Source organism: Cheilinus undulatus, linkage group 5 (assembly GCF_018320785.1).
Source record: "Cheilinus undulatus linkage group 5, ASM1832078v1, whole genome shotgun sequence".
NCBI lineage: Eukaryota > Metazoa > Chordata > Actinopteri > Labriformes > Labridae > Cheilinus > Cheilinus undulatus.
The window spans coordinates 32,976,786-33,003,470 of NC_054869.1; the positions used below are offsets into that span (position 1 = coordinate 32,976,786).

Below are 26,685 nucleotides of genomic sequence, written 5' to 3' on the forward strand. Positions count from 1 at the left end.
TTATAATAAAATAATAATCATGAAATAATGGTCAGATTTATTCTAATTGTTCACAGACTCCAGAGGCTCCAAAGCATCAGTTTTTTGCCCTGCTGGGCTACAACACGTACACACAGTAACACAGGTTTCAGCGTCATGAAACTCCTGCAGCCTTTTCTATATAAACTGATCATAATACTGTAAATTTTAAAATAGCTCTGCATTCCTCATCATATATCATAAATCTTAAAATTCTTGTTTTGAACGTTTTTAGATCAACAATTAAGGCTTTTAATATACAAAGACATGTATCAAACGTTTTCCTATACAATCTGAGTTAGTTTTATTGTTTTCTTCTCATCATTGCTGTTGCCTAAAAGTGATGAACACCTCCAAGCCTCCAAGCCAATCAAATCCAGGGTTTATATGACCAGGATTGTCTTGTGTATTTGTTGAATCTGAGACGATGAGTGGAAAATGTCATGTTTTTCTTCTTGTTTATGTGTGACATTTGATGCACGTGAACCTCTGATGGTTAAGAAAAGTGGGAGACAAGCAGCTATGGCCCTGAGCCGAGCACGAGGACTCTGCCTTCTTGTGGGCGGGTCTCTTCAGGTTTACAGGAAACATGGGTATCAGGAAGTAGAAAGTTTTTGTGATTTGTTGTGACGGTAAAATAACCACAATGGTGTTTTAGTGTTTAACCTGGTTTACACTAGAGTCGTATTTTCTTTACCGTGATCAGAGAAAGTAGGGCGCTAAAACGCGGGAGCACAACAGCCACGTTTGAAGGTAGGTTATATCAGAGATGAGCTGTTGCTGGTTGAGTCGCTGCTCTACATGAAAACATAAACGAGTAGCTACGTGGAAAAGACACTGTAATGACTTAAGATAGCTGGAGAGAGGATGAAAGCGATGACTGATTTTTGTGTTTTAAGCATGATTTTGTTATTAATATAAAGAGTAGCTCAGAGCATGAGGTCAGAGACAGACATGGTAGTGTTGACTGGACAGGTCAGGACAGGACCACTCAAGGCCTTCTTACTAAAAGGTCCAAGTTTTAACTAGATGAAGATATTCAGGGATTGCGTTATTCACTTTTCATGTACTTTCACCTCCTTAGATCATGAGAAGTATATCTGGCCAGTGTAGATCACTTATAAGGGATGCAAAATACAAAATAAAACACGAAACACTGAATTTTAAGCTAATAGGTCGATTGATTTTGACATTTACAACATGCTGCATGAGCCAACATTATCTTTAATATATTTAAATAAAAGTGTACATTTTTGACAGGTATTCAACCAAGTGTAAACTGTTTTAATGATACTGAACAATGACCAGAAAATAATGTTGGTTTTATGGCCTTACCTGCCTTTCCCCCAGGAAACACCTAAAACTGTCATATTTGACACAGCACAGGTGAAATTAGGTGCACATGTAATTTATCCATGATTCAAATTGTTACTTGTTCAAAGAGGGGATGCTTTTGTGCTTTCATACAGTCATCATTCGGATATCCGGTACAACAGCACAGCCGAGGGTGCAATATTGCATCTGCACAGCAAGCAGCATGTATGAGTATATATATAAGTTTCTAACATAGATTTTCCCCTTGATAGTCAATTCTGGCATGAGCACTAATAGCGGATGCAACTGCACAGGGGCTTTTTTATCACTTCCTTTCAGTTCTAAATGTCTTATTACTTAATATTTTACATTTGAACACTTCATATCACTACAGCAGTTATTTTTCTGCTCAAAGTTTAATGCTAGACTCTATTTAATAGTATTTCTTTGTTTTATTGGTTGTAGCTGAGGGGCGTCAGCTGAGGCCATGAATCGAGTCCCCCTGCAGCAGCCGCAGTGCTGTGGCTCCTGGGAACTGAAGGAGCGGCTTGGCACGGGCGGTTTTGGGAATGTCACCAGATGGCAGAATAAGGTACACAGTCTAGACACTTTGACACACTTTAAGTCCTTTTCTGTGACTATGTTAGACTGGAAATTTTACCAAGTGGATGGTGTTAAATAAAACAAAATGTTGAGCATAAGGGCACAGATGGCCTATTGGTTAGATCAAGTCCCATGCACAGAAGCCACAGGTCCTAATCTGACGTGTGGCTCCTTTCCTGCTTGTCTTTCCCAGCTCTCTTTCCATGATTTCCTACATTATTATCTTTGGTAGTTAAGTTCCTGTCATAATATTCAATCTACCCAAAGTTCATTAAGGTAAAAACAGCTCTTTATTTGAACAGGAAGTCAGTTACCCTTAGTTTAAGACAATAAAAAAAAAATCCAAAATGAAACGAAAACAGGTTTAAAAGCATCAAAGTTAAGTTTCAATATGCAACAAAAGTGCAAGTTTAACTGCAAGTGGCTACAGAAGATCTGAGGCTGATTGCAACTCTTCCGCCCTTATTGTTGTTTTCTGTGATTTCTAAGTGTGTTGATGGTAGTTTATGATGGCATAAGATATAGCATAAGATACAATTTTATATGTGTTTATTGTCTCTGGATAGATCCTTTTCTTTGTCAGTCCAGTTCAAGTTACAAACAAAAAAACAACAGGAAACTAGAAGGAAAATTCAGAAGGAATCTGAGCATATGTCACACACCGAGGCTGTTATTACATGGATGTAATGGCTTTCTATTGCAAAGATATGAATAATGTTTTGCTGTTGTTACATATGGATGAGATCATGTGATTTAAACAAGGTGCAAGTCATGCTGAATCTAAGAGAATGTGTCATATCTCTTTGTGCAGATATGACTGAATTTTGAGTCAGTTAAATAATTTTGAATCAAAATCCCTCATAATATGTATATTTCTAGTTATAATTTGTAATTAAATAAAAAGCAAATTGTGTGTTAAAATGTTGTTTTGTGCATGGTGCCTCACCCACATCAGTTTTAGTACAAAGTTTGTTGAAGGAAGCTGTCCTCTTCACTTACCTAAGCTAGGTTGAAATTGTGTCTATTGTAATGATATCACGATAAGTCACAGGATGAGAGCATTGTAGAGTTTCATCATTTGCAACAGGACACTATAGGAGTATGAACACACCTGCTTAGTGGACCTTCCTCTTCCTCTCTTTAATCCTCAGATGAGTTACTCACACTGACATATGAGGTGGACTTTGAGCTGCGTTTAAGCTCGGCAGCTTCATCATGTGAACAAACATATACAAGTGATGAAGAGTCAAAAACTATAGGACATACAAAAAAATCTCTTGGAAATAAATTTTAAGAAAGCGACATTGAGATTGATAAACTTTTAATTTAAATCAGTTCTGTTCACAGAGAGACAGCGCTTAAGAGTGATTAATGTTGGTTTATCAGAGTCAATGGGGTTAAAGATGGTGGAAATGACCTAACTGAAGAGGGGACTGATGGTGCTGCTGCTCCTCTGATGACTACACATCCTCTGTGGGACATTTCCTCTAAAAGTGACAATACTGTGGGCTATTATTAGGCCACAAATCAAATAATGGGAAGCAGGGTGGGAACCTTTTCCTTGATGATGCCATGAGAAACTGGAAGTGGGACACACTCATGTTGGTCATCATTTTTGGCAGCTGGTTAAATGTTCAATATACTGTAGGTTTGTGTCACTAAATATTAGGGGTGTAATCACAGGATGACTCATGATATGATCTGATATGAAACAATATGATACGAAACAATATGATATGATATGAAACTAAACAATACGTTATGATTATGGGTGAGTATTGGACCTAGGTGCCAACATGGCGCTGGTACCAACATAACATTGAAACTTCAATTTTAGTACCCCTCCACCCAGACATGACCCGCTGCTACTCCAAATGAAAGGCACAAAAATAGGTTGTGGAATATTTGCAATTTAGGTGTGCTTGCTTTATTTCAGCAAATAATGTCTTCTAATCTTTTCTGCCAAAGCAATGTCTGTGTTTTCCTACTAAGGACACAGTCACACTGACACATTTACTTAATTGTTTGTCTCTGATGCAATGCCACTATACAGGAGCCTGTTACAAAACATGTAACACCTTTTTTTCTTATCCTATGTTCCAAAGGCATTTTTTAGCTGTTTCTCTGAATCACTTATGATACTGAGTCAGCTTTTATTCACTTGGTGACTTTGAAAACTATTTTTCTTCTCTTAAAAGTATTGATTGAGGCACCATTAAGGCAGCTGCAGCATTAAAAAAGATTCATTTTAGTACTGGTATTGAGAAAAAAACAAACAAGGGGCTTGCAGATGGTCAAGTGGTTTAAGGCAGGCACCATGTACGCGGGCAGCCCGGGTTCGAATCCAGCCTGTGGCCCTTTGCCACATGTCGCTTCCCACTCTCTTCCCTGTTTCCAAGTCTATCCACTTTCCTCCTCTATCTAATAAAGGCAGGAAAAGGCCCATAATTAAATCTTTAAAAAAAAGCAAACAAACAATACCAAACTCTAGATACGCTATGATGTGATGCAATACAATAGGATATTATACAAAACAATAATGCTGTCTAACATTATTCCACAGTCACCTTCTTCTACTTGTATTCTGTTGTCAACCTATTTTGGGCTATTAAACTTCTGTATGCCTCATCTCCATTTGTGTAAAAAATGTTCCTTGATGAGTTACAATGTAATGTTGCAATGAGTCAAACAAGGAAGGAAATTCATTCAGAATGCCTTTTTTTTTTTAAATTAAATATTCATATTTGGGACCACACGGCGGTGTTTGGTTTTGCGCTATTACCTCACAGCAAGAAGGTTCCTGGTTCGCTTCCCAGTCAGCGCCTTTCTGTGCAGTTTCAGTGTTCTCCCCGTACATGTGTGGATTCTCTCTAGGGGTGGGGATTAGGCACCTCACGATTCATTTCGATTACAATTCATAGGGCTGAGATTCAATTTTTAATCAATTATTGATTCATTTTGATGCACTTTTTTATTTTTTTACATTTCTGTTGTTCTCACTGTGTCCAAAATAATAAAAAAAATACATTTGTGTTTAGAAAAAAAGAGATAAATTTCCCCTGTACTAAGATGTGTGTAAAGTGGAAATTTACAATTGCACTGAACCAAAGAGAGCAGCATCCTTTCCTTGTAACATATCTGAAACATAAGAATGTCCTTTTCACAGATGAACAACTGGGAATCTAAATCTTGCTGTTACACGCTGCGTGTCAGAGTTCCACCTGTTTGTTCCTGCTATTCCACAGTATTGAATATTTAAATTATTATAGATTATCGATTATTGGACATTTATAAATCAATTCAGAATCTTTCACATCACGATGCATCTAAGAATCGATTTTTTTCCTCCCACCTCTAGTTCTCTCCAGGTACTCCAGCTTCCTCCCACCACCAAGTACCTGCTTGTTAGGTTAATCAGTGACTAAATTGGCCGTAAATAAGTGTGAGGTGAGTGTGCCTGGTTCTGTGTCTCTATATGTCAGCCCTGCAATTGACTGGACCAGTCCATGTTGTACCCACCCCTCACCCAATGACAGCTGGGATAGGCTCCAGCCCCCCCACGACCCAAAAAACGGCATAAGCGATATAGCACCTACGTCAACAATTAACCTAAGAAGCATGTTTTTGGTGGTGGGAGGAAGCCAAAGTACCTGGAGTACTCCGGGCTCCTGACTGAGAAGCCAATCAGGACCCTTCTTGCTGTGAGGCCACAGTGCTACCCTCTGTGCTACCGTGCAGCCCACTAGTCAAATAATCGTTTAAACAATTTGTCAATCTAGGCAGGTAAACATAGTGATTACAGGTTCTAAGATTGAAATATATCTGCTGTTTCCTGAGGTTTTATGAACCAAACAGTTCATAATACTAGTGACACAAGACAACTCTAAGAATTAAAATTGGCATCAGAAATGCCTTAACATGAGGTGCACAGCTGTTGTTGCTTCTTGATTCTAAATCACAATTTAGATTTTGCTTAGTCATAGTCATGTCCTCCTGGAGGTATTTTGGCCAGGCTGGAAAGTAACTAATTACATTTACTCGAATTACTGTAAGTGAGTAGCTTTTTGTGTACTTGTACTTTTTTGAGTAGTTTTTAAAATCCCTACTTTTCCTTTTACTTAAGTATATTTTGAGTAAGATATTGTTCTTAATTACATTTTAAAAAGCATCAAAACTGAGTTTAAAAAAAAAATAAAACACCAAATGCCACAACAAGGAGGTCTAAGCTTTCTGCTAACAGTGGTTTGGCTTTCACAATGCATGACTGTCAGTACATGCACACAGCAAGAGGAGGATTCTATATTTCCTCCCAAAACAGCTGTTGCATTGTACTTTTGGTCAAATCTTATAATAAACAACCTGGCTGGAGGTCCATATTTTCTTGATGTTATTGCACATTGAGGACAGGTCATATTTCACTGTGAAAGCCCCATGGGTATCAAAGGTAGCTACTCTGTAGTCAGTACTTTAAGTAAATTTTAAATCACTTACTTTAAACTTTTACTTAACTAGATTTATAGACCAGTACTTTTACTTGTACTTCAGTACATTTTAATCAGAGTAACTGTACTTTTACGTGAGTACAATAGTCTGGTAATCTTTCCATCTCTGTATTTTGGTGGTTACATCATACTAACATTTTCTTTACTATTTTACATTTCTGTTGATAATGTCTTTGAATAAATTGTCTGTGTGTTTTTCTTTTTACCCAGGACACAGAGGAGCAGATCGCTGTAAAGCAGTGTCGTCAGGAGCTGAGTGAGAGAAACAAAGAAAGATGGTGTATGGAGATCCAGATCATGAGAAGGTTAGTTTCGCCCTTTAATCAGGTCATTGACTCGATAGTTGTGTAAACGACATGTAACAAACTTTTGTGTGACCTTTAAACTTATCCATCGTTTTTAGATTTTTTGTAAGATTATGTAACACAGGCACCACCATAACTGTGATTTCCCATCAGATTTCTACAGGAAACACTGCAGGACTAAGCCATCCTATTGACTTGGCTTGACTTTTCTATTATTGGCAGTCTGCCTTTATTATAAGATGACATTCATCGTGAAAGCAGGAAACATAGAAGAGAGGGAATTTACCAGCAACAAGAGTCCCTAGGTATGATGTACGTAACCACACATTAACAAAGACATCCTGTTACCAGCATGACTGTGCTATTAACAGAAATATGTACACTTGCAGGATATGATATACTGAAAAATAAAAATAGATTGTAAAGGACTTGCTTTAACAGCATGCTTTAATTGGGGTAACTGCCAAACAACATGATGTTGAAGTATACGCAATACAGTATTACCATTACCATTATTCGGTTAGTCCCATGACAACTCCAGAGGCTATAAATACCAGAATATATTAAAATATGTCCTGGTATTTAGGGTAACTTTTTCTCTTAATCTTTACAACGATTAAACCCCCCCCCCCCCCCCCCAAAAAAAAAACAATAAAAATTCATATATTTTTTATCTGGAATGACAGCGTTTGATCCATACAGAAATTCACCTGTCAGCCATTATTATGGAACATTTAATCAGGAGTATGAGCTACTGTTCTCAACAAGCTTTGTTTTCTGTGCTTGTTGTGCATTGAGATTCACATAGCCGATGGATTGGCCCTAATCCATGTCTGTCATCAGGCAAATCTTTCTTAAAAAGCTCTAATCCACAAGGTTTGTGCTGAACAATACACGGTTCGGACCAACGGGTGTCATTTGAGGAGAATGAGGCAGTAGCTAAAGGCGGAGTTTATTTGTACCATGAGCTGATAACAATGGCTTCCACTTAGCATAGCAGCTACCTGGATGTAGCTTTAGTATAGTTCCAGTTTTATCAGAATGGGAGCACATGTCTTTTTATAATAAAGAGCCAATAACAACACTGAAGGTTGTCATGATGATAGAGATGTTCTCACACTTCTGCCGACCTGCCTCAGCATGAGTTAACGATCATTACAGGGGGGTTGAGTGGTACTACAAGCCAGGAGGCATTAGCTTGGATCTAGCTGTAGAAAAGTGGCAGTCTAATCAGACCTCGACCATATTTTCAAACAAGAGCAAAGAGCCACACTGTAAGCTCCTCTTGGCTAGGAAGACGTTTTCGCTCATCCCCCTATCGGCCTTGGCATTCATTTTATCCACATCATGCTCCACTGCTCATTGAGACGGTAGCGTTTGCTTGTCCAATTCAGTGTTTACCTAAAGTAGTGGTTTTCAGCTAGTCAGACATCAGGAGCCACCACCACCTCCTTAAGAGGATTCAAGACTCAGATTTTGAAAAATTGCAAACCGTTTAAACTTTTTTAAATTAACAATGTAGTGCGGACCCTAAACTGAACAAAACAAGGCTGAACAAAGAAAAAAAAGACGTAAATCATTACAAAAGGACATGCATACATCTCTTTAACTCCATTTTCAACAGACGTTTGGTTAAAATGTGTTAAGGAATCTCCTCTTAACTTGGGAAAACCAGTTTTGTTACCCAAAGAAAAGGATATACATAGGTAGAAATCTTGAGACATATACTGAAATTAATTTGTCATCATGGAAAAAAATAGTTGTATTAATTTACAGTGTAGCCACTTTGACTTCCGTAAATGGACTTTTAGCCTTTTTTTTTTTTTTTGTCTTGGCACACACATTCATGACCCACTTTTGGGTCCTGACTCACCAGTTGAGAACCACTGCCCAAGAGCTCAATTTGTCTTGTCACTCACATTGGCCCAGTCGTGAATGTGACAGACAGAATATTTGTCCAATCACCTTTCAAGAATTTTTAAAAACAGCCCTGCCCTCCCCAAGTGCTCTCTATGGGAGCTTTCCTAGATGAATCAGAATTATATCCATGCAGTGAATATATGAAACAGTCTATCTGGCATGTCAGGCTATATTGAACAGTAGTAACTGAGCATCAGTAAAACTGAAACAAAATCTACTCTTTGTGCCTCATCCTATCAACATCTAAGAATAAGGACAAACTGGAAGTTAATCATCTCAAATGCTGTTCTGAACTAATGGTGTTTTTATGCATAAAATTGTATTTTTCTTCAAGTCTAAATAAAAAGCCTATCAAACTGCTCATAAAAGAGACACACAGGTAAAACCTGTAAGCTAACAAGACAAACATGCACTTACCAGTCCATTCTTGATTATAGCTGTAGTTTTCCATGTCAACTTTCTACTTCAGGCTCTATGAAAAAGCAATTTTCCCTGCCTGAGAGTAAAAACAACAGACCTGTTGCCTGCATGTGTTCTTCACTAGTCATGACACAGCATGTTAGCGTCAAACTCAGTGATGGATAACATGACAGCCTCAGAAATTTGGGGCCAAAAGATCTCGACTCCCCCCATGTGGCTGGCTGCTTTATATGTGATAGAGACTAAAAATGTCATATAATTTGGGAAGAAAATAAAATGTATTCATATATTATTATATTAGGAATAATATATTCCTAAGGCCAAAGTATTTATTTTATTTTGAATAGAGAGGGCCCCTTGCTCATATAGAGTTGATGACCCCTACAATACGAACCAAAACGATGTGTTATGTGGCCCACAATAATGGCACACCACTGTGATTGTGTGATAATTGATCTATTTCAGGACAACTATGTAATGAAACTTCATGATACCTGATTAACTGAAGAATATAAAATGCTCATTTAAAGGTAGATTTCTAGATTTATTTAGCAAGATATGGGGCCAATTTCATCTATTTATTCATTTTCTCCACTGTTAAAGATAATCCTCCTGTCTTCTTTTTATCCTGCTGTCTCTCTCTTTATCCCCTTCATTCGTGCAAAATGGCTACCTTGTTTCTTCGTACGCAGTGGGTCAAATCTGTTTAGGGCGCAATATTCTTCATTAAAACACTGATGCTGTAAATGGCATCCCAGTGATTTGTTAATTGTTTTTGTCTTACTGCAGCCTCTTGTCTGAGCTTGTCTATCTTTCTCATTCAGACGACTGAGATACTATTTTCGCTGAGAAATTAATCTGGGTGTGTGACAGTCAATGATTTCTCATCTTGGCTTAAGAAGCAGGTGATTCCCACCATTTCCGTTCACCTTGCTTTGCCTCAAGGCTGTTTTCTTGGGTGTTTTACTTTGACGTGTCGTGACTCACTGTGGTATATTCCCTGGCCAGCTGCGTGCCTACGACTTCGATGTTTGTCTTTAATTTACCCATCTGTTTCACAAGTTTTCTCAAAATAAAAATAGACTTATGTGTATCCTTAAATAGTAAAAAAATAGCACAAGCCATTAAATAATTAGAGCACTATGGAAGTTTGAGTTATTTTGGTCTGGTTGTGGTTTTTATGACAGGGTGAAGAGCCGCCTCCTCATTTTGTTCTGCTTTTGAGTTTCACTTCCACACGTCTGTGTTGTCTATTAACCGTTTTAGTTTGTGTGCCAGCTCAGTTTGGTTTTTTCATTTTTTAAAAATCCTTCTCTTATAATATGTTGTGTTTCACATCTGTGACTGTTTATTTAAGCTGCTTCCCGTGTTGGTCAGGAAAATGGGTTTTTAAACTCACATAGGGGTCACTTCTGGTTAATACGTGTTTGTGTGAGTGTATGTGTCTACTCTGTCAAACATGAAAACCATTTTTTCCTAATCCCAGTTTAACAAGTGTGTTGTTCTCAGACAGACATGGTTACAACCACAGACCTCTGTGCACCCACGCTAACTTGTGGAGAAACCACAGAGCTGGCGATACATTCATGGCAGCCTACAATTATATTATTACAGCCACTTAAAACAAATGTACAAATGCACATATTCTCAAAGCACATTAATTTGACATATTTACAGTCATGATGTGTAAATAGAGCTCGTTCTGTATGACCTCTGCTCCCACTGATTGTTACTGGGCCTCATGTACATCCTATTCTGGGGAATACGATATTTTAGGATTCATTTGCTTGTGAACACAGCATCTCAAGAATGTTTAGAGATAAGATAACTTAAATCGCTGTTGTCAGATCCCTCACCTCAAATGCATACTTGTACTAATTACCTCCGCCAAGGAGGAGGAGGTGTGGTTGTTTGTTTGTTAGCAACATAACTCAAAAAGTTATGGACAGATTTTGATGAAATTTTCAGGAAATATCAGAAATGGCATAAAGAAGAACTGATTTGATTTTGGGAGTGATCCGGATCATCATCTGGAATTTTTTTAAAGGACTCTGTACTATTGGGAGATAGGGCTAATGGCGGAGGTCTGCACTATCTGTGGTAAAATGCTTCACCTCATATGCACATTTGCACCAAATTAGCTGTCTTGAATGATCATATCTATCCCGTGTAAATCTGCCGGCATCGTTGTGTATATTTAAATCTCAATTTTTCATAGTTTTTTAATTCTATTAATTTTTTTATGTTTATTTTTAATTCCTGTGCATTAAGAGCAAAGCTAACCAGAGTCAAACCCTCTGTCGGGTTAGCATATTGGCAAATGAAGCTGATTCTCATTCTGAACACTTGTAGGGATTTTCTTCTAAATTTTCCACAAATACCCACTATGATTCAAGGATGAATATTCAGATTTTGGGGGTAAGGGTCATTGGGTCTCATGTTAATCCCTTGTTTATTAGATTTCTACAAATTACATTACCACAGAAAACAATTCTTATTTTTGACTGACATCTGTACTCACACTGTTCGACAGGAGTATAGCCCTCACAGAGGCATATCTCTACCAGATGGTGGTTCTAGTTTATTAATAATATTGTTATCATAGTATCATTGCCATAACTGTGTGCATATAACTTGTTCATCCCACTTCTTATACTAAAATTAAGAAAGTTGCATCTTAAAAACAGGCAGAACAATGATGACAGAAATGTTCCCCACATTATGTCATCCTCCTCAGCACAGAGTCCAATGATAACAAATAACCAACATAACCAAACAAAACATAATAACCAAAGTGACTGATCATTCCTGTGATGACTTTCGTCTGTCTTCTGCTGTTGTAGCCATTACAACACTCTGACTCTATGCATCATAATAAGTTTTGGCAATAATCAAATCTGGTTCCAGTTTGAGTTTGTTATCTTTACATTTCCTCTTTTTTTTGTTTTAAGATCATCCTGATCCTCTGATTATCAGAAACACATTGTTTCAGGATAAACCACAAAGTGTGAGACACAGAGATCGTAACAGAGCACGTCAGAGATAAGAAGAAGTGTGGGGAGAATGAGTTATGTCATGAGCATAGCAATAGAGGAGAGATGCAAGATTCAAGTTTATATCTATGTGGTGCAATGCTGGTATAGACTGTAATACGGCTGTATCCTGTTTCTTCACTTTAGTTAACTTATCTTCAAAACTTTAGCGACGCCTCTCCCTGAACAGTATGGTGCAATTACATGAGAACAGCATATTAATATGTTAAATTAAATTAAATATGTTTAAAGTTTAAGAAATAAATGAGAGACATTATAAAGAAGCAAGATATGTTTTGTGCTGCGCAAATCCTCCTGATCTTTCATTTTCTTGTCAAGTGCTGTTTTTTTTTCTCTTCAGGCTTCTACAACATGTAATGATTGAACAATGCTGGATTTTTTTCATCACACCCATTTTCATCATATCAGACAAACGTCGCTCTGACTTGCACTTTTATGAATCTCTAATGCCCAAAAGTCTGTCCCAGGCAGAGGGAATGTGGTTGAACTCATTATCTTAGTACTGAATGAGCTAGAATTTAATATGTTTTTTGACTGTTGTCTTCTTATCTTTACCCCCACAGGATGAAACATGTTAATGTCGTTGCAGCCAGAGAAGTGCCTGAGGAAATGGAGAAACTGGTGGGTGCCAACCAACTGCCCCTGCTGGCCATGGAGTACTGCCAGGGAGGAGATCTAAGAAAGGTAAAGGCTTGAGAGCCATTGTAATAAATGTGAAGTTAATGACTGTAGATTTGAGCCCACAGGCCTTAAGGACAGAATCACATATCAGAAGAAATACTTCTTTTTTTTTAAGTTTTGAACCATGAATAACTCGGCAAAAGAAATATTTCCATTAGAATTAAGTGTTAGAAAATGTTGCTTTACAGTAAATATAGGAAGGCCTGTGATATTAAAAAAATCAAACCAAAAGATGAAATTAACTTCTTTGTAGAATTTTAAAGTTTATATTGTCAGGCATTAAGTCGCCTTCCTGATTAATGTCTTTCAGCCTGTCTAATTGAAAACTGAGGCTCAAAAAACAAAACGTATTTTTAAACAGAGGGACACCACATTTGTTTTTCTATTGTTTACTATAATTTTACAAAAATATCCCAAATGCAAAGAATAAACAAAAAAGAGGCCAAAAATAAACTAAAGAGGAAGAGGTGCTGGGCCATCCAAGCACTAGACTGTCACTCAAAGAAACTCTCCCTAAACAAACTAATAAGCTAAACTAACCTGACACACAAAAAAGCAAAAGAAGGTCCTGCAATCTGAAATGTAAAAGGGAAAACAGTCACATGATGTACAGCACCAAGATTTTTTTATGAGGAGGTTGTGGAGGTATTATGCAATTTGGGGGAAATTATTTGTAAATATTTCAGAATTTTATTAGGAATTTGGGGTGTCCTTTGGATTTTCTTTTTTTTTTTTTTTTTTTTTGAGATTTTTAATAGCAATTTCAGGGAATTTGTTCGAATTTTTGCAGAATTTTCACAATTTTCATGGAATTTTCTTGGAACTTTAGGGAATGTATTTGAAAATTATTGAGAATTTGGTAAGAAATTTTAGGGGGTATTTGCTTTTAAATTTTTAGGAATTTACAGCAATTTTGTTGGAATGATTTAGGATTTAAGGCTTTAGGATAAGGAAGGCTTCGGGATAAATTTTGTACTGAACTATTATGGGAATATTTAAAGAAAGTTACCTTTATGGGGTACCCTTAAAAATGTGCTGAAGAATTTTCACAGAAATTTTAGGGAATTTCTTCAAAATTTTAGTGAATTTGTTGGGATTTTGGAAAGGAAAATTTCTAAGAAACTCAGAACTTTTCGTGTGAATTTTGTTGATACTTGGCCTTTACAAGTCCTTGTGGTCCATCTTCAAAATGAATCCCTCTCAATGACTGGCACCCTTTCTTACTAACTGAAGACCACAACGGACAGTGAATGTATGCTTTAAAACCTATCCAGTGCTGTCTTTTCTGCAGAAACAGTAGGATCTTGGTAAAAACAACTTCCTGTTCAAAGAAAAGGCTTAGCTTTCAAACTTATCAGGCCCTACGTATCCCAAATAAATGGGAGTAACTAAAAATGCATTCCAAGCAAAAGCTCAGGTGTCAGGAGGTTAAACAGGAAGAGTAAGAGTGCATCGAGTCATAGATAATCTCAGTTTAGTCTTTCTTCAGTAGATTGTAGTTTTTACCCAGCAGACCCACACAATGTATGTAACAACTGCCAAGTATAACTGCGGTCAGATTCTCTTATCGCTGCAGCTGTCTTTTCCTTTCCTCTTATTCACACCTTTTCTTGACCCTGTGATGCTTTTCATCAATGTCAGGAAAGGACTTAAGTTATTTTACTTTTCAAATGGACTCCAGTGAACCTGGGAGAGAGACAACAGGGCCGCACATGGTTCCTCAATCATGAAACTTATTGCAGTTGTAGTTCTTCAGTGGGAGAGATCAGCAGTAGTTTCTATGTGTAACCATCTTGAATGTGCAGCCCGAAGTGATGGACAGTATTTGCACCAGGAAGGGGAGAGAGGGAAAATGCCAACCAACAAAAACCACAGTGCCATAAAATTTTCAAAGCATCCCAGATGGTTGGAAATAGACAGATGGGGGCAGATTAGCGGAAAACTGCACTGCCCTGTATTTTTTGTCAGGCCACAAGTTTCCAGCACTTGATTGCTTAAAAATACTGTTAGAAGTACAACAAAAGACTGTGAAAGCAAATTGTTGCTAAGTTTCCAATTTTTAAAAGAGATAAATGATTGTTAGATTAGCTTTTGTCTAATCCTCCATAAATGTGACGTAAAGTGCCATGAAAAAGTAGAACCATCCATTCTTCTCTCCACCAGAAAACCCTGAAGGAGAACATCTGGCCATCAGTTGGTGACCTCAGGCTCAAGCACACTTGGGTTATGCAGCAGGACAATGATCCAAAACACACCAGCAGGTCCATTTCTGAATGGCTCGAAAGAACACAGAAATCAATCATATAGCATTAGTTCAGGCAGGCCACAGAGTCAAGTGCTTCCATATAATTGAGATCAGCTGACCACACACAAGCCCTCATCGGCTGACACGCTCTGAGCATGCTATTAGCTAATTGCACTCATACTACCATATTTAAACAGCTCTAGCCTGGCTAAGATTTGCCGGTCCCTCTACACGCCAATTTTCCAAACCCTCCTCAACCCCCCCAGAGCTTAAGCTGTTCCTGCTTGATGCTTTCCACATAGGCTCTTGGAAGGGCAGGGGGATCCCACAACAACCACATCAATAAATAAATAAAATAACAGCAATCACAGCGATGACTCTTTATGTCAAAATAACCCTCCAGTATAGCTGAATTAAAACAATTTTGCAAAGAAGAATGGGATAAAAATTCTCAAAAGACCAAAGGACCTATTGCCAATCATCACAAACGCATGCTTGCAGTTGTTGAAGCCAAGGGTGGCACAATCAGTTACTAGGTCAAGAGGGCAGTTACTTTTTCACATAGGGCCAGACTAACCTTGCAAAGCAGATGGATACGCCCGTTTCTGTGTTTCTCACTGGTGAATCCATCTTGCAAAGCTCCCATCTGAACCGTTTGGGCCCGGTTAGAAAGTGACAGGACCAATCAGCGATGAGGGGCAGTACTTTCGGGCGCGGCGGAGTCATGACTATCAGCAACAAGAGGCTGGTGCAATTATGGCGGAAGAAATTAGTGTGAATGCTGCTAAAGTGCCAGTTTTATCAGAACTTGACGACATTTCTTTGTTAGGGAAATATCAAAAGTATTCACATTCATTACTCAGGTAGAAGTATAGATACTAGGGTTTTAAAAGACTTCTGTAGAAGTTGAAGTATCAACTCAAGCTTTTTACTCAAGTAAAAGTGTGAAAGTACTGGTTTCAAAACTACTTAAAGTATAAAAGTAAAAGTAATGTAAGGGGGAAAAAATGCCATGAAGGACAAAAGCTTAGGCCGCGCCACAGGGGCCTATAGTGCACTACCCCACCCCCCCAAAAAAACATTTTTCAAAAGGCCATAATGACTATAATGTTATATTAAAATGTTAATGTTGAAAAACATTAGGATTCACCCGTTGCAGCCGCATTTATGCCCATTGAAAATGAATGCATTTTAGTACAATGCAAATACATTCACGAATCATAAATGTGTACTACTGAGCATTAACATGTGTTTCCTTAAGCGGAAGATATGATGAGTAGTTGCCTATAAGTATTGGTCTTCCTGGCTACCAACCTCCTCGCTGGTGCTTGGTTGGGACATTTCGCTCGAGTTCTCTTGAGTTTCTGCCACGGACATCTTCATACTAGCCTACATACATCTGCTATTTCCTTGCTGGAGTGTGACGTGATTTGTTTAATATGCGCAGGTGCGATGGATCGCGTACAAACCAATAGGGTGTTGGAATGGTATTATGTTTATACTTCTCATCCAACCACAATCAAATTCACTCTATCCAGATGGCGCGATTTATTTGGATAGGTTTTTGTTTTTTTTTTGTGTGTGTTTTTTTGAACAATGAAAAGCCAGAATAAAAACAAGCTAAAATGGAATAGGAGTAACGAGGCTATTTTTTTTTAAATGTAAGGAGTAGAAAGTACAGATAATTCCGCGAAAATGTAAGGAGTAGTAGCTCTGATTGGCCCGTAAAGATGTGATGGACAAAACGTTCATCCAATCACCCTCTGCCCTTTCCCAATCGCTGTCTATGAGTGGTTTTCCAGATGGATGTGTGAAACAAATCCATCTGACGTGTGAGGTTAGGGCTAGACAGGTTTGGATGACTTTTTTCAATTAAAAAATGCATTTCATATTAACTGAGGTTATCTTTGTCTGATATTGAAATTTATTTGATGATCTGAAACATTTAATGAAAAATATGCAAAAAATAAATAGATCAGGAAGGGGGCTTATACTTTTTCGTGGCACTGTACTAAGGATGGAAAAGAGTTGTTTTTAAGAAGAAAAGTCCATAATGTTAACAGAGGAGACAGATTAATTGCTTGTTTCAAACACTCTGTCAGCTTATAACATAGCAGATGTTACATAAGTATCAAGTGTCTGTGTCTGTGCTCTCTACAGTATCTGAACCTCTTGGAGAACTGCTGTGGGATGAGGGAGGGCTCTGTCCTCATTCTGTTACGTGACATTTGTGAGTATCAAACTCCACTCGCTGCCTCTACTCTAGCTTTTTTGATCTTAGGTAATAATGACAGATTGATTGTGTGATATGAGTGAGCTGGCAGTGTGATTTGTTTCCTGTTGTATGAAGGAAGTGGTTGCAGTGGTGACCAGCATCGTGATGTCATCAGTGACCCTAAACCACCAACCTCTTAGTCACCATGGCGACGTATACACACACATCAAGGCTTACGTCAGCAATCAGACACTCACACTCTGTCACAAACTTAAACTACGAATACTAACATCTTGGAAACGTAAAAGGCTGTATAAACATGTTAGAGACAACACATATGGAGCAGACATCAAGATTCAAGAGCTCAGCAAAAAAAAAAAAAAAAAGACATGCTCACAAAGAAACTCCTTTTTCCTGCTACCCACTGGTGGACATTTCCTGATAATGAGTGATCCCCTTTAAACTGCCTCATGAGTGAGGGTAAAGACTCAGGCATGCACACAAACACATAAAGGTGCCCAAAGGTTACGAGTTCCGCTTGGTCGCCAGCACACTCACTAGTCACGCTTTGACGCAGAGGTAAAGTCACATTAAAGTTTCAGCTGTAAGTGAAGACAAAACTCCTTTATTGAGTTCCTGCAGATTAAATCTGTTAGAATGTAACCACGTCTGCTCCTCTTATGGATATTATTAAATAGTTATATAACATCAGGATGTGTTCACATGATGTTCATTTTAAGTGTTAAATCCCTGAGCTCACCCAGCAGTAATGTTACAGGAACATCAAATGCATCTGTGCATGACAGCTCTGAGGGGAGAAGATCAATCAGCAAAACACCTAAGTCTTAAGTGGCTTAGATTTACTTTGTAAAGATCAGCTTGACACTTCTAAATATTTTTTGGTGCCAACTTATCTTAAATGTTAAAGGGGACATATTTTACCCTTTTAAGACAAGTTTATATTATTCTCAGAGGTCCCCAAAACATGCCTGTGAAGTTTGTTGCCGAGAAAACACTTTAGTATAGGATTTCTGCATGTCTAAAAACCCCTCTGTTTCAGCCTTGATCATAACGAGCTGTTTCTGTGTCTGTGGCTTTAAATGTTAATGAGCTCTCTGACTCCGCCCCTGACTACACCCCTCTCAGGAAACGTCACCTGATGTTACTGTCTTACAGATATTTTTTTCCCAAAGTTTAGGACCTTACTGGGATTTAGGGAATGGATTTTTTGGTACTTGAGGGGATTGTGGACAGGCCAGGGGCACATATTTGTGTTAGAAAAGCCTGAAAAAAGTGATTTTTACATAATATGTCCCCTTTAAAGTTGTCCTAGCCAAGATTGCCAGCAGCAGTTAACAGAATTTTAGACAAACAACAAATAACAGGACATAATACGCGATAGGAAGTTAAAATACTATGCTATATGTCCAACCTGGAAATAGTGAGCCCACAACAGTACAGAGGGTGGAGTGGATGGAGGTCCTGTGCTAGGCATTTAAACCTACAACTGATGTCAGAGAATAACGTAACATCCAGTGTTTCCATAGCAACAATAAACAAGTTGTGTCTTTCGGGGTGGTTCCACCATGAGAGCTGCTGTGACAGAACATGTCCCATTACGAATATAAAAATTAGAATTTTACTAATTTTCATATTGCATCTTAAAACTTTTTTTTTTTTTTGGCTTTAAACGCAGTATTAGAGTGGGTCTCTGTCTTTTTGTGTCTTTGTATTTTATTTATTTTTCAGTAAGAGAAGGATGAACGTCACAATATAAACTTTTTACATACATATTGGAATTACCTTAATTTGTAATATATGACAAACAAAAACGTAAAAAAAAAAAAAAAAAAAAAAAGTGGGAGGGAGGTTCTACCCTGGGTTTGTTAGGGGCAAAGTCTTCCTCAGAAAAATCCAGTGGTTATCATTTCCTGTAGAAACGCTTTTTTTTTTTTTTTTTTCAAATGCAAGACATTTCATGGCACTAAAAGATCTTATGAGATACAGACAAAGTGTGTAAGGCAGAACAGAAACACTTCAAACAATGCAAAATGACTTCATGCAATGTAAATATATTAAGTGACACACAAAAACGTGTGCTCCCTGCCTCAAGTGATGTCACTTGAGGCAGTTTAAGTCTGGGGGTGTGGCTTGAAAGAGTTAAGCTAACCAGACTGCTCTACTTTAAGTTAATGGATAAATGCAACAAAAGCAACACTTAACATAACACTGAACCATAGGCAGTCAAGAGGCATTGTTGGTAATGTGTCAATGTTTTATTGACTTATGTTTTTTTGTCCCTCCAGCCTCGGCTCTGACCTACCTCCACAAAAAGAGGATTATCCACAGAGATTTGAAACCAGAAAACATTGTGCTGCAGCAGGGAGAGAAGAGAGTGAGTTAAAGACACTCTTAACTGTCTTGTTATGACAAATACACCCAGACCACAGCAAAGAGGGGCTGTTTGTATACGGCTTTTGTGGGTTAAGTTCAGGAGACTCGTCTCTCTTATGTTCTCTTGTTTACCCTCAACAGCTGAGCAAGTCTACTGCAGAGAATATTATATTTTGAGAACAGAATTATTTAGCTTGATGCTTTAAAAGAGACACAGAATAAACTTGTTTTGACCTTCACATTAGGGCCTCGGTTTGTTTTGTGCCATATGTAGCCCACAGGACTCGGTAACATAAAAAATGCCGTATAAACGATGCCAGACATATTAAAGAGGTTATATACTCATGTTTATGCACACTGCTGTGTTTATAGAGTGTAGCAGCCAAACTATCTGTACCTATTTTATGGTTTTGCATGAGGACTTGTTTTTGACATACTACAGGCACAGAACATCAGACATACAGACTTTTTTTCTTAGCTCGTGAGGCTTTTAAGACAAAAAGAGGTTGTAAACAAATGTATAGTAAAGCATTTAATTTCATAATACTGCGCTCTGCTTGTTTTATTTGTGTTTTTGTGGATGGAGAAAGACTATATACTTTATAGAAGAAAAATGGAGTAAAAAACTAAATATTAAAGCATTAGAAGACTGCAAAAAGAAATTAAAATGAAATTTATAGAACTACAAGGTCAAAAGAAATACAGAAAATTATTATTTTTTTGTTTCTATGGTCAGTCCATTTGTTTTAATTGTTTTTATGTTTTTTTATAATCCAGTCCCAGACATCCTTACATCGTTGCTATGTGAAGACTGATATAATTTTTAAGCATTTCCTTCTTTGATAAATAATTTTTAAAAGGGAAGATCAATGGATGTGGAGGGGCCATTTGCCTGTGCTCACCGTGGGCTCCAAAGTTGCTAAGTCTGCCACTGATCACATGAGTGGTGGGCATGTATTGTTATATGATTTTTAGCTTGCCTGAGAACAATGAATGTTATATTTATTTAAATGTGAGTTCCAGTCATATTTTTACTCAAACAAAAGGTGATGTACGAGGACATTGCTCACATTAGGGTAAATCCTGTAGTCTTGTAGTACAGTGGCTATGTTAAGTGCCCTGATAGTTGAATTCCTGCAAAAGAAAAAGTCTAAAAAGCATCAATTTTACAATTTTCTTTGCCACTTGCTAATTAAAGAGGTTTCAGACATGTCCTCGCATCCATAAAGCAAACAAGCAGAATTTCCAAAATGTCAAGCTATTCGTTTAAAGCTCCTGTGAAGAACTTGTATTTGTGTTAGTTTTGGTGCCCCCTTTGGAGGAATTATATAATATTGCTGTGCTGAATTTATCCTGCAGGTGATTAGGTAGTGTTTAATGACAAGTAAAATCCTGCTTTCTTGAAACAGTAACTTTTCATTTTTAGTGAATAGGCTGCAGTGTTAATTTTGGCAGCTATTTTTAATTGTAGTCTTAGTCTTCAGGCGAAATGTCTTTTAGTTTTACTCACACTTTAGTCCTTTCTACTCTTTTTAGTTTTAGTCTAGTTTTAGTTGATGAAAACTAAAGACATTTTAATCTAGTTTTAGTCCATAAAAATTCCTCATGTTTACTTTTAGTCCAAGCTTTTATTTTCTTGCCTAAATCTGGTACCAAGTCATGGTAGTGTGTTCGGTGCACTCTGCTAAACCTGGGGTCCCTGCTTTCGACAGCTGAGAGACAGAAAAGCTACAGATACATTGTTTTTGACAGATTTACCACCAGTAGAGAAATATCATTGGATTTTGAATGTCAGACAAAAACTAAATTACATTTTAGTCTAGTTGTAGTCATCTGGATGAAAACTAAACTTACTTTTTGTCAGTTTTAGTCATCACAGATCTGTTTTTGTTAGTCTTAGTCTAGTTTTTGTCATAGAAAAAAAGGCTGTCGAGTCATAATTTTAGTCGATGAAATTAACACTGATATGCTGTGTGTCTGACACCTTCTACACTGCAGCAGCTACAGGCATTGAAAATAATTACATAGACACTAACAATCCATGTTCGTATCTCTGTCTTGCACTGAAAAAACAACGTATCACAGGAGCTTTAAGTTATCCATTTGTGATTATAAAATAAAGTTTTGCTACTAACACATTTTTATTCTTCTTTAATCCTGACCACAGTTGATTCATAAGATTATCGATCTGGGCTATGCTAAGGAGTTGGACCACACCAGCCTCTGTACCTCATTTGTCGGAACACTTCAGTACTTAGTAAGTGCTAAAACACGGGCAGAAGCCTTTTATTCACATCACAATGTACGCAGAAAAAGCTGAACTTTTTTATTTTTGTGTTTCAGGCTCCAGAGCTCATTGAGAGACAGAAGTACACAGTCGCTGTGGACTACTGGAGCTTTGGCACTTTGGTGTTTGAGTGTATCACAGGATTTCGTCCTTTCTTACCAACCTGGCAGCCTGTTCCTTGGTAGTACCACCTTTCAAATATTCCTATGTCTAAGCTGGTGATTTCTTTAAATGTCATGGTAAAGTGGAGTCACATTTTCTGGCCTAGTTAAGGGATGATGCATGACAAAATTTCCACAATTTCGTTCCTTTAAAATCTCCTGTACTTGTTTTTTTCACTAGTGTGATGATGGTTTCACTTTTGCAAAATGAACTAAACAATGATGTTGACAGTGAATGGCTCACCATGATAAGCTCCATCCCAAAATAATATTTTTGTTACATGACTGGATTGTAACCCACAAGGATTATAAATATATGGGTTGCCAAAGCAAAGAATTGCAGGAAATGTGAGTTATGCCAACATCAATGCCTCTAGTACCTCACTAATACGATGAATGAAAGGTATGAAGTCAAGGGAGAGCAGTGGTACGCAGTGGAAAAATACTCCCTAATTATTGCAGAAAATCAAGTTTAGTTGGAGCGTAACTGGCTGTGCTTACAGGGCAGAATTAAATCCAAGCACTGGTAAAAAAACAGGATTCCACAGAAACCTTCTTCTGAAATGTTCTGTAATTCACCTTGCCCCTTGCAGGCACAACAGACTGAAGCTGAAGCAGGACGACGATATTGTTGTCTATGAGGACCTCTCAGGAGAAGTACGTTTCTCTAAACATCTGCCCCATCCAAACAACCTCAACAGGTGAATGTATCTATGACAGACACATACATGCACGTAAACAGGCTTTCCTTATTATGCCAGTCTAATGTGCTGGTGGTCATTTTTCAGTCTGTTACTGGAGAAAATGGAGAGGTGGCTGCAGCTGATGTTGAAGTGGTCTCCTCAGGAGAGAGGCAAAGACCCCAAAGCCACACCAAGCGATTGCTTCTCCCAGCTCGACATCATACTGCAGCTCAAGGTGAATTATATAATTCTTTTGTTTTTACAGGTTTTCTCATTTCCTCTTCTTTGACATGATGTTCTTTTGCTCTGCTGTTGGAGATTGCTCACACATTGCTCATATTGACAAAGCTTATGAGGATTTGATATGTTTGAATCTTTCCTCCAGCTGTCATTGAAGGAAACATTTCAAACGTCTAAAGGTCCACCCCTGTTTAGAATATTTGACCTGTATGTTGTCCTTGGGTCATTTTTTACCAGTTTTCAAAAGTTCTTACTACACAAATATGGGGTTCTTCAGTGTCTGTAGTGGTAGTGGTCTGTAGCAACTGACTCTGCAGAAATTTGGTGACCTCTGCGCACTATGTGCCTCAGCATCTGCTGACCCTGCTCCATCATTTTACGTGGCCTACCACTTCGTGGCTGAGTTGCTGTCATTCCCAATCGCTTCCACTTTGTTATAATGGCACTTACAGTTGACTGTGGAATATTTAGGAGCCAAGAAATTTCACGACTAGACTAGTTGCACAGGTGGCATCCTATCACAGTACCACGCTGGAATTCACTGAGTTCCTGAGAGCGACCCATTCTTTCACAAATGTTTGTAGAAACAGTCTGCATGCCTAGGTGCTTGATTTTATACACCTGTGGCCATGGAAGTGATTGGAACTTCTGATTTCAATTATTTGGATGGGTGAGTGAATACTTTTGGCAATATTGTGTACATTGAAATGGACCTGCTGGTGATAATCTATCATGTGTTTGTAACTACATTTAAAAAAGTTCCATGTTTCTGCAAAATTTGATAATAAAAAGGCTTAATTTCAATTTTACTGAGGATATTCGGCTACATACTCTATGTAGACTTTAAATTATAAAAAGAAATTTAAAAATTTGTGTGAAAGACTTGGAATATAGTTGGCTAAAAAGTCTAATCACAGAAATGGGTGATAAATCCTAAATATGCTATAATGGGGCAAACCAAAGCGGGTTAAACCGGGGATTAATTGCTGCCATTAAAACTTTTATTGTTTTCAGATTTTGAAAAATAAAATAAATTTAACATATGCCAATCATCAATCATAAAATGTTCCTCTAAACATAACTAGAGTGGGAAAAAGTCACCTATTATTTGAAAACTCAAACATGAGGAATAATCGCACATCAATGAGGCATGATGGACATACATTTAAGAAAAACATGTAAAACTTGTGTTAATAAGTAGTCAGAGATATATTTGGAGAGAATTATGTCACACAGAAATAACAGACACTTTATGCTATCATACTTTAAAATCTGTAAAACCAGGGTGGATCAAATTTGACCCACAAGGACAACAAACCCATAGTCCAAAATAAGAAAACACAAGGATTAAATAAATACTTGTGAAATTTTCACATTTTAACATTTAGCTTAGCTGTATGATAATCCCCCTGTAGCCAGTCACACTATCTAAAGAAACAAGACTGCAAAACTCAATATTATCAACTAAAACTGGCTAGTTTTTCTTAAAAAAAAAAAAACACTTACTAAGAAGTCTAAGTTTTTGCATTAAGGTCGCATCATTCCCCTTGGCATCAATTATCAATTTCTCACACAACTTAGAAAAAAGTTGTTCCTTTCACTCTTTGAAAAATGTAAGTTTTTCAAACATTTTATTTTTCAACAAGGATTGGGAAAATGGCTTGAACTTCTAACATTTATTTGTAATTTATCATTTTTATTTCACAATCATTGAGCACTGTTTGAATACTAATCTTTCTTTTATAATTACATTCTCTCTCATCAAACTGATATAAAGCACTTTTACAGAGGGAGGGATTCCCTGAGCCTTTTTTCAGAGCTAAACAAGTATTCTGTTTGGATTTTTGGACATGTCAGAATAAATGTGTTATTTATTGGTGTCCTCATTAATTAAAAAGGATTCGAGGAGATTTTGCACACATTAACCATTTCTTTCTTCACCATGTTTGGCTCCTCTGCTTCTTTACCTTCAGCTGGTTCACGTACTGAACATGGTATCTGCTAAGATCCTGACGTACTCAGTCACAGATGATGAGACTGTTGCAAACCTGCAGCTGAGGATCGAAAAAGACAGCGGCATCCCTGCAGCCAATCAGGAGCTGCTACTGGAGGCAGGGTTAGCTCTGGAGCCACAGGGACTGGCTGCTCAGTGTGCCATTGACTATGCGGTAAAATCATAAGAAAAAACAGCATATAATACCTTTAACAGAACAATGTATTCATGGATCGAGCCTGTAATACGCATCCGTATCGTCTGTAGGAGACAGACGGGAGACGGACGGACCTGCCTCTGGTCTTCCTGTTTGATCGCTCCTCCTGCACTTATGAACCTCAGTTTGCTCCTCGCACCCTGCCAGAAAACATCCGTTTTGTTCGTGAGTACACAGCCATAAACAATATATAAATAATTCAGAAGCCTTGGGCTGCTGTTGGCGAGATCATCACTTATTATCTCATTATCTCCAGATAACAATGCAAAGAAGCTATTTCTCATTATCTCTAAAAAACATGGTTTAGACAAATATGTAGAGATTTATAGAAATAAACCAAATTTAACTTGTTATCACAAGATAAGGAATAAGGATATGATATTGCTCAGTTGGTAGAGCAGGCACACATTTACAGAGGCTGAAGTCCTTGATGCACTTGGAATCCTGATCCCAGTACTGTTTTGTCTATGTCTTTCCCCACTCTCTCCCTGCCTATTATTTCCTGTCTCTCTTCAGCTCTCCTATCACAATAAAGGCAACAAGCCCAAAAATTATCTTTAAAACAAGTACAGATACATGTCTTTTAAGGAATTCCATGAAATCCCAGTACTCCACTAACTTTGACAGTGCTCGAGATACTTTTCCTCTTTTCTTTCTATTTTGCATATTTCTGTTAAATCTGCCTTATCTAAAAACTTTTACATATTTTTCAAGCAATTATCACAATTAATGTAGTTTTCATTCAAGGTTGTAACAACTTTTAGGGTGCATTAAACTAAGACCAGTTGCCCCATATCCTACTTCCTTCATCCCCAGTCCCCTGCTGCCCTGCACTCACTCTGCTCCAAGCTCAATCAGGTCTTCAAGACATGTGCTCTCGAAAAGTCATTACAACGGAGAAATACACAGACAACATGACAGTAACTACTCTCTTTGTGACTCACTGTGAGCTGATTTGTCCAGATATACTCTCTAACAGTCTACCATTGTTTAAAGTGATTGATTTTTATTGATTATACACATCTCACACCCCTGCTCATGCATGTGCATGAGTCATTGCGCCATGCCAAAGTGCATCTTTTCCATCCGTGCCACGGCAAAGGAAAGGCATTGTGCACTCACACTGGCCAAACTCTACAATATAGCTTTCTTTTTAAGATGCACCTTACATATATTTCTCATATTACACAATTCTTTATGAACCAGTCAACAGTCACAGAGTTACTCTGATGACAATTCAGCAGTTACAGATTCTGTAAAATTGTCCTTTCTAGCACCAATACACATCTTTATACCCAGTTTTTTTCAATTACAGCTGTTTATATTTTTATTGATAATTTTTATTTTATTTATTGTGCTACAGCCACTTTGTCTACTCAGTGTTGTTCCATTTTCAAATTGCTATGTATATATATTTTTGGTTCCTACTTCTAA

The 26,685-nt window shown here is 37.7% G+C and overlaps 1 protein-coding gene across 1 annotated transcript in view; it reads left to right on the top strand.

Moving 5' to 3' along the window:
- Positions 1–592: 592 nt before the first annotated feature.
- ikbkb (inhibitor of nuclear factor kappa B kinase subunit beta) overlaps positions 593–26,685 on the top strand; it is a 33,777-nt gene continuing 7,684 nt past the window's right edge. Inside the window, exons 1-12 of the mRNA XM_041788283.1 lie at positions 593–771; positions 1,798–1,924; positions 6,648–6,742; positions 12,699–12,819; positions 17,222–17,291; positions 19,583–19,671; positions 21,838–21,927; positions 22,014–22,138; positions 22,712–22,819; positions 22,907–23,036; positions 25,015–25,209; positions 25,302–25,416. Of these exons, the coding sequence (XP_041644217.1) occupies positions 1,820–1,924; positions 6,648–6,742; positions 12,699–12,819; positions 17,222–17,291; positions 19,583–19,671; positions 21,838–21,927; positions 22,014–22,138; positions 22,712–22,819; positions 22,907–23,036; positions 25,015–25,209; positions 25,302–25,416 (1,243 nt within the window). The 5' untranslated portion in view covers positions 593–771; positions 1,798–1,819. The remainder of the gene's footprint in view (positions 772–1,797; positions 1,925–6,647; positions 6,743–12,698; positions 12,820–17,221; positions 17,292–19,582; positions 19,672–21,837; positions 21,928–22,013; positions 22,139–22,711; positions 22,820–22,906; positions 23,037–25,014; positions 25,210–25,301; positions 25,417–26,685) is intronic.